This window comes from Gekko japonicus, unplaced genomic scaffold, assembly GCF_001447785.1.
Source record: "Gekko japonicus isolate JY-2015 unplaced genomic scaffold, Gekko_japonicus_V1.1 scaffold6833, whole genome shotgun sequence".
NCBI lineage: Eukaryota > Metazoa > Chordata > Lepidosauria > Squamata > Gekkonidae > Gekko > Gekko japonicus.
Window position 1 is genome coordinate 3,769 of NW_015163839.1, and position 9,161 is coordinate 12,929.

Consider the following 9,161-nt stretch of genomic DNA (forward strand, 5'->3'; position numbering starts at 1 on the left):
CCTTCCCAGACTACTCATTTCCAGGGTGCAGTCTCTACCTGGCATTATCTCTGAGGAGGGAATCTGCTTTTTCTTTTGGGGTCAAAATGCACCATTCTGAGGCCTGTCCTGCTATTTGGGGCGGGGTTGTGGCTCACTGGCAGAACATCTTCTTTGGCATGCGGAAGGTCCCCGGTTGAAACCCTGGCAGCATCTCCAGTTAAAAGGATCAGGTAGGAGGTGATGTGAAAGAGCTCTGCCTGAGACCCTGGAGAGCCGCTTCCTGTGTTCATGTGTGCGTCCTTGCCCAGGGGCCACTGAGGCCGTTGTTGTGGCTGTTACCCGAGCCAGAGAAGGTGTCTCTGCACCTGAGGCAAAGGCGGGATGAGAGGCCCTCAGAAAGACTCTGGAAGGGGCCAGATCCTCATTTTTCTGTTGCCACCTTTACAACACATCGACCCCCTGGATGGGGTTACAAACATCCAGTCTGCCTGTGATCTGGAAATGACCCTGTCAAGAACCAAAGCCTGGGTCTCCCCCGGGTCACAACTCTTTGTACCTAACCAGCACTTCGTTCAGTGGGTTCACGAGCAGAGGGCACATAAGTAAAGCATTACCCCCTTTAAAACATATCAAGCTTTCTTAAGGATTTAAAAATAAGACGGCTCTAAACAGCCCAGTTTCTGCTGCTTAGCAAAAGAAAATCAAGGAAAGCTACCTGTCGCCCTGACCTGGGTAGTCCAGGCGAGCCCTTTCTCATCAGATCTCATCAGTTAAGAGGGTTGACTCTGGCAAATACTTGGAAGGGAGACCTCCAAAGGAATGCCAGAGCTGGGAGGCCAGGGGAAGGCTGTATTCAGCAAGAAACTAGCAAGGTGTAACAGCATGGCATGATCACGGAGTCAGCCTAGTTTCCCTCTGCATTACACTTTTTGCCTCTCTGGGGTCGTTGGTTTCAAAGGTGCCATTGGACTCTAACTTTATTCTGTGAATTCAGACCAACACGACTCCCCGCCACCTTAGGTGGTCCTAACGACCCAATGAAGGGTCCTGCCTTTTCCAGAGGCTGTCAGCACCCTCCTAATCCCCCCTCCCTCCTGGTTATACAACTGAATATAGGTTGTCACGATTAACCAATGACCACATTCTAGAGTCTGGCTTGAAAAATTAAGGATGTGAGCTGCATGGAGACTCGAATAAGGAACACCTGCAAGTCAGACAGGCCACCTTAACCCCTTGGGGGAACTAGGGTGTTTTGCCTCACAGATGCATTCCCCTTATACTGTTAGGGATTGTGACCTTTCTTCCTTCCAGTTTGGTGTAGTGGTTAAGTGTGTGGACTCTAATCTGGGAGAACTGGGTTTGATTCCCCATTCCTCCACTTGCACCTGGCTGGATGACCTTGGGCAAGCAGTAGCTCTGATGAGAGCTGTTCTGGAAAAAGAGCAGTTTCTGTCAGAGCTCTCTCAGCCCACCTACCTCACAGGGTGTCTGTTGTGGGGAGGGGAAGGGAAAGGAGTTTGTAAGCCGCTCTGAGACTCCTTTGAGTAGTGAAGGGCGGTGTATAAATCCAATCTCCTCTTCCTCTTCTTCTTCCAGAAAAATATCTACTCTTGAATTTCTTTCCTTCCCCAGATAAGAATGATCACTTTCTCTCTCTCTCTCTCTCTTCCTCTCTCTGTGAAAGAAACACAAGGTATAAGAGAGACTACGATGGAAACAGACAATGGACTTGAATCCAAAAAAAGGCTGGAAAGCTCCTCAAGAGGATCCCAAAAGCATATTTCCTTCCCAAGTGAGCTGGCTGAGAGTGAGTATCCCTACGGTTATGTCAAGGGAACAGACAAGGAATAACCAGGGGGATTTTTGATTCACTTCTGGACAACTTTGGGCTTGGTAGAATCATAAAGCCTGCTGTGTTAGGAAGAAGGGAGGCCTTCTGGTGGCCTTGAAATCTGGAGTCTCGGAAACTCCTTCTGACTAAGCTTTGGCTCTTGAGAGGGTGAGGTATCCTTAAATATTAGGTTTTCTGGGGAAATGTGGAGGGGGGGTTAAGTTCCGCCAAGCTGGAGAAGGCTAAAGGGCCAGCAATCCTTTTCTTGACAAACAAAAACTCCTTATTTCAGCTACTACTTCAGTTACTACAATTCCTTTGTTTCCTTAAACCATCCCTAAACCCAATTAATGTGGAATTAATTAATTCAATTAATTTGTCACCCCCTTTCCTCTACTCTAATTTAGGTAATTATTCTCTCCATTTCGCCCCTTCATACAATTTCTCACTTTCCAAATCAACTCTGGCATTTCAAAACAAAGAAAAGGAATCAGAAAAAGAACCTAAGTTCTGTTAATAAAGAATTAACTCATATATCCTGCTAAATTAATCTATCCATCTTTGGAAACAATCAATAACCTTTAACCTATAACATGGCAATGGACAGTTTACATCTATTAGTTTATAACAAAGCTTAATGCATATCATTTTCCCTCATATTTCTATCCTTAAATGACTCATATTCATATGAACTCTCAAGACTCATCATTTCATTACTCCTTTTTATATTAATCTATAATCAAGACTGAAAAATCTATTTTCTTATAAGGAGAAATTGTGAGTGTGGAAACAGATTCAGTGTGAGGTGCCGTCTTCAGAACCACCAAAGAACCCACACGGATGAGAAATCATTTGAATGCTCTGAGTGTGGAAAAAGATTCACACATTCCAAGTCAAAACATCATTTATACCCCTGGTCAAGTAACTACCTAGAACTATCTAGTAACAAGCTTCTTACACATTTTACACATTGCAATAACACTGAATACAATTTTCTTCCTGTCTTCATTCCTTCCATTCTTTTCCACGTGGCGTAGATTTTTATATTCCTGTATCTCAGTAGGCTCTTGAGAGGGTGAGGTATCCTTTAATACTAGGTTTTCTGGGGAAATGTGAAGAAGGCTAAAGGGCCAGCAATCCTTTTCTAATGCAGTCATTAGACTTACCGGCCATCCCAAATGCTAACAGGATCTCTCTCTTTATTCTAGCAGAAAATAATAAGAGGAATGAGGAGGGTGAGGAACTTCATCCACAAATGCCAGAAAGAGTTGAAAAGGAAGACCTGAAAGACAACATCAAGAAACGAGGCAGACCTAAGAAAAACAAAGGCAGCCAGATGATTGAAAACAGAGACGGAACACAGTGTAATGTACATTTTCCAAAGGATAGGATAATGAAGGCAATTAATTTCAGAATTAGATCAAAGCTCCTGGTGCACCAAAGAATACACAGAGGAGAGAAACCTTTTGAATGCTCAGAGTGTGGAAAGAGATTCAGTCAGAGTGGCAATTTTCTGCAGCACCAAAGAACCCACACGGGGGAGAAAGCATTTGAATGCTCTGAGTGTGGAAAGAGATTCAGTGAGAGTGGCACTCTTCAGAACCACAAAAGAACCCACATGGGGGAGAAACCATTTGAATGTTCTGAGTGTGGAAAGAGATTCAGTCAGAGGAACCATCTTCAAGTGCACCAAAGGGTCCACACAGGGGAGAAACCATTTGAATGCTCAGAGTGTGGAAAGAGATTCAGTCAGAGCAGTCATCAGCAGCAGCACCAAAGAACCCACACAGGAGAGAAACAATTTGAATGCTATGAGTGAGGAAAAAGATTCAGTGTGAGGTTTCATCTTCAGAACCACGAAAGAACCCACACGGGGGAGAAACCATTTGAATGCTCAGAGTGTGGAAAGAGATTCAGTGAGAGTGGCACTCTTAAGAACCACCAAGGAACCCACACAGGGGAGAAACCATTTGAATGCTCTGTGTGTGGAAAGAGATTCAGTGTGAGGTGCCATCTTTAGAACTACCGAAGAATCCACACAGGGGAGAAACCTTTTGAATGCTTTGAGTGTGGAAAGAAATTCAGTGAGAGTGGTACTCTTCAGCAGCACCGAAGAATCCACATGGGGGAGAAACCTTTTAAATGCTCTGAATGTGGAAAGAAATTCAGTCAGAGTGGTACTCTTCAGCAGCACCGAAGAATCCACACGGGGGAGAAACCATTTGAATGCTCAGAGTGTGGAAAGAGATTCAGTCAGAGCAGCGGTGTTCAGAAGCACCAAAGAACCCACACAGGGGAGAAACCTTTTGAATGCTCTGAGTGTGGAAAGAGATTCAGGTTGAGTGCCCTTCTTCAGCTGCACCAAAGGGTCCACACAGGGGAGAAACCTTTTGAATGCTCTGAGTGTGGAAAGAGATTCAGTCAGAGGAACCATCTTCAAGTGCACCAAAGGGTCCACACAGGGGAGAAACCTTTTGAATGCTCTGAGTGTGGAAAGAGATTCAGACGGAGTTGTACTCTTCAGCAGCACCAAAGAACCCACACGGAGGAGAAATCATTTGAATGTTTTGAGTGTGGAAAGAGATTCGGTCAGAGTGGTACTCTTCAAAAGCACCAAAGAACCAACACAGGGGAGAAACCTTTTGAATGCTCTCAGTGTGAAAAGAGATTCAGTCAGAGTGGTACACTTAGGAACCACCAAAGGGTCCATACAGGGGAGAAACCATTTGAATGCTCTGAGTGTGGAAAGAGATTCAGTCGGAATTGTAGTCTTCAGAAGCACGAAAGAACCCACACAGGAGAGAAAACATTTGAATGCTCTGAGTGTGGAAAGAGATTCAGGTTGAGTGCCCTTCTTGAGCTACACCAAAGGGTCCACACAGGGGAGAAACCTTTTGAATGCTCTGAGTGTGGAAAGAGATTCAGTCAGAGGAACCATCTTCAAGTGCACCAAAGGGTCCACACAGGGGAGAAACCATTTGAATGCTCAGAGTGTGGAAAGAGATTCAGTCGGAGTTGTACTCTTCAGCAGCACCAAAGAACCCACACGGAGGAGAAATCATTTGAATGTTTTGAGTGTGGAAAGAGATTCAGTCAGAGTGGTACTCTTCAAAAGCACCAAAGAACCCACACAGGGGCGAAACCTTTTGAATGCTCTCAGTGTGAAAAGAGATTCAGTCAGAGTGGTACACTTTGGAACCACTGAAGAATCCACACAGGGGAGAAACCATTTGAATGCTCTGAGTGTGGAAAGAGATTCAGTCAGAGTTGTACTCTTCAGAAGCACCAAAGAACCCACACAGGAGAGAAAACTTTTGAATGCTCTGAGTGTGGAAAGAGATTCAGGTTGAGTGCTTCTCTTCAGCAGCATCAAAGATCCCAGACAGCGGAGAAACCCTAACATTTTCAAGGAAAAGTCCATTATTCTCAGTGAGCAACCGGTTATACACTCATTTCACCAATCTTCCTCAGGAGTAATCCTATTATATTAAAAGGTGTCAGCCTCTTTATGCAATGTTACCTCTTTTTTACTTTCTTCAAATTTTTACAGCTTAAGTTCTTTTGAATTTTCTTTAAATTATCATTTGATTCCATTTTCAAATTATTAAAGCTTAACTTCTTTTCTGTTTTCTTCAAATTATCTTCGAGTTCCATTTGAAGAATTTAAACTAGGAGCAAGCCGATTAATTTATTTCTGAAAGTAACAATCAGTCCTTTTTTATATATATATATCTATCTAGAAGCCTTCTTGTTTTATATTGGCTGGCAATTGCTCTCTATCTCCAGTTGCTGGCTCAATTGATCTCTAGTTATTCATGGCAGAAGCACACATCAGCCTTCTTCTCCCAAGGACATTTCAGCTCTCCGGATCAAGTTGGGGATTTCCTGAACTTGGCTGTTCTGGTGACACTAGTTCCTGCCACCATCCACTCTGGAACCAGATCCCTATAACAGTCCATTTTGAGACCAGACCTTTATAACAGTTATATTAGCTTCGGAGAGTTATGATAGCTTCTAACACATTCCCAGTTAATGGCCACATACAGTTATCCCTTTGTAACAATTATTCCAGTCTCTCTCTATTACTGGTTCCTCTTCCTGATGAAATGTTCGTAGTATAAAACTAATGTTCTTAACATGAAAGCTTCTAGTATAAATACTGCATAATGTATTTATCATATAACTATGAATACTGCCTAGTGTGTTTGTCATATAATATTAATCTGTATATGCTTATGTGGAAAAAAATAGTCTCAGTTTGCATCTGTATGTGAATAAACTATTGAATCATATCAGTACGCAAAGAGACTGGAGATTTTGGTGTCTGTGGCTGCGGTCAGACGAGCAGATTGCACCAATGTCATTGTGGTTCCCTTGCGGGTTTAAAGAGCACGATCAGACAGCAACATGATCCTCCCAGTCCCCAGTTGTTTACAAATGTCAGCGCTCTAACCCCGCATTTCCGGATGTCTGAACTTCTCTGTTGTGAACTGAAGCCGGTCAGGAAGTGCAAACAGTCAGATCGATTTCCACTTTTTTTTAACCAGTTGGCTATGTGCGCATGCACATGGGCACCCATATTTTTAAAGAAAGCCACCTGGACAGCGCGCTTCATGGTTGAGGCACAGCACTAATGTGGACTATTGACCAGAGTACAAGTGTGCGGGCACGCTGCCTCAGGGTGTGCGGTCTGACTGATCCTTCCCACTCCAACTTAAACCAGTGCACTTAGAGGTATGCCCAGACTGTGCCAAGTTTGTTGCCTGACCGCAGCCTCTGTGTGCCTTTCATTCTGTTCCAAGAACTTCTCCCCGCCCCACCCCAGGACCTTCTGTGAAAACCAAACAGCCGTATTTTCTCATGTTTATTTGGGAACATTGGGGTATTTGTCGGAAAAATGTTTCAGGGACTTTCCAAGAGAATGTTTCTCTTCATTGGCAAAAGTCCCTTTCAGGCTGAGTTAAGCTAAAGCAGATCAATACTGTATAGCTTTCAGGGATGCTTCCATTTCCTCCTACAAGCCGCCCCTTGCCTACCTGTAGGGTATTTTGCCAGGGCCTTAAGCGATGTTCCCTCTAAGCTGAGTTAGTGTGAGCTAGCTCACCGTTTTTTAGCCTCCGGCTCACACATTTCTGTCTTAGCTCAGGAAGGATGGCTACAGAGCAAACTAATTTATGCAGCAGCTAAATCGCTCGCTCACAAAGTAGAATTTTTGTTCCCATGACTCCGTAGCCTAGAGGGAGCATTGGTCTTAAGGTACCTCAAATCTTATTCTCCTATGCCCAGTCCTTTCCCAGTAAGCCTTGCCAGAAACCTCTGGCAGCAGTTTCTGTTGTTGCCCCAATTTTGGCAGTGATTCTGTTGGTAACAATATTGTGGTTATAAATTGCTACTTAGACACTCATCCTGTTTATATTTCACGATCTTGCAGAAGTACTCTGGACAAAACTTCATTAGGCCTAGATATAAATACAGGCCGTGATGACCAGCCAAGAGTCTTGTCTATCCCTTTCTAGCTGTTGGTTTTCGTCAGAGTGAAAGGCTACTCTGAGACACCACTTTCTGTGAGACACAAACCATTCTCTTCCTCTGTGGAACACAAAACTCTACCAGTACAGAAAGGTACATTTAGGCCTTATAGGAAAGCGCCTCTATAACAAGAAAATTGTCCTTCCCGTCTCCCTACTTTATTTTGGAGAGGCATAGCATTAGCGTTGGTGATAGGCCTGAAGGGGGGAAAATATCCAGCCTCATTCGCAGACGCTGAGTGTGTGGAAAAGGGTATCTGAAGAGATAAATAACATCCCATAATTCCTTTGTTAAAGGGACTGCATAAAATTTTCTCCAGGCAGTTGGCAGCCCCAGATTAGGTGTTTCTTTCTGAGTCAGAGAAAACAAAACTGAGCTAAGGAAGAATAAATAACATCCCATAATTCCTTTGTTAAAGGGACTGCATAAAATTTTCTCCAGGCAGTTGGCAGCCCCAGATTAGGTGTTTCTTTCTGAGTCAGAGAAAACAAAACTGAGCTAAGGAAGAGTCACCGCTCATTAAAGATATTTTTATTATTCGTATCAGGTAAACCAGACTTTATGTTTTCTGTGCTTGTGGTGTGGGGTTTTGGATGAGTTGGACTTCATTCAATGTATCAAAAGTAAGTGTGGCAACCGTGTAAAAAATTCTAAATAAGATACCCTCTTCCAGATGCTTGAGATTCGCACCTTTTGCCCTCATTCATTATGTGGGTCAGTTAAGTTCAAAAGCCAGGGTATTGGGTTATGGCTTGGTGGGATCTGAGTTCAAATCCACAGTAGGACTGGAAGCTCTTGGGATGTGTTTTAGCCAGTCAAAGCTTCAGGCTAACCTATCTTGCAAGATAGTTGTAAAGGTTAAATCAGTTTCAATGTCATTCTATTTAACAGCCCATGGGCCATGCTCTGCAAAAGGAAAACGCAATTTCAGAATTAAAAACAACCGTATAATAGAAATTTGCCACGTCCACAATACAACATTTACAAAGACTGTTGAAAAGTAATCTTAATCTTAAATCGTCAGAGAAGGCTGAATATTTTTGTAGCCATTTTCTCCTAAATTTTTCTCTGGTTATATCATGCTTTGGACAGTAAAAGAAGGTATGAGAAAGAGTCATCTACTGTCGAATCTTTGAGGAGAAGGTGTCTTCGAAGAGATGTGTTTGATAGGTGTCGAAAGCTCAGGACTTTTATTTATTTATTTATTATTACATTTATATCCCGCCCTCCCCGCGAGCAGGCTCAGGGCGGCTAACAATATTTGGCATAGTGCACCAAATTCATATAAAACAATTAAAACCAGTTAAACAATTTAATATTAAATCACATCGGCGTGCCATATAATATCGCACCCAAGATTCTAACGCAGTGTCGGTTAGGCTGGACTTATACCACAGATATTAGTTGCGGACATTGATGGTAACGGTGGCGGCTCCTAATTGAAGGCCTGGTGGAAGAGCTCCGTCTTACAGGTCCTGTGAAATTGCACAAGATCCCGCAGGGCCCTGATTTCTAATTGTGGAAAGTAACAGAATCTTAATTGTCTCCTCTCAAGCATGGAGGGCTACTTCCCACAATTAGAAATAACACCTTTACACATTTATCTGCTGTTTTGACATATGTATTGCTTTACAACTGTTGAGCTTGTCCTCTAGTTTTTTCACTTTGCATAACTTAAAACTATATCATCATGTTACATGGTAATTTGCTCTTAAATCCTTGTCTATAAGTTCAGAACCTCATCTTCCATTCCAATGTATTTGAAAAAGTGTGCCTTGCACACGAAAGCTCATACCTTGAATAAACCTTCGTTGGTCTT

The 9,161-nt window shown here is 43.1% G+C and overlaps 1 protein-coding gene across 1 annotated transcript in view; it reads left to right on the forward strand.

The window, feature by feature from the left end:
• The first annotated feature begins 3,839 nt into the window (after positions 1–3,839).
• The window catches only part of LOC107107656 (zinc finger protein 180-like), a 7,727-nt gene continuing 2,405 nt past the window's right edge, over positions 3,840–9,161 (forward strand). The window contains exons 1-2 of the mRNA XM_015407956.1: positions 3,840–4,150; positions 4,235–4,905. Of these exons, the coding sequence (XP_015263442.1) occupies positions 3,936–4,150; positions 4,235–4,905 (886 nt within the window). The 5' untranslated portion in view covers positions 3,840–3,935. The remainder of the gene's footprint in view (positions 4,151–4,234; positions 4,906–9,161) is intronic.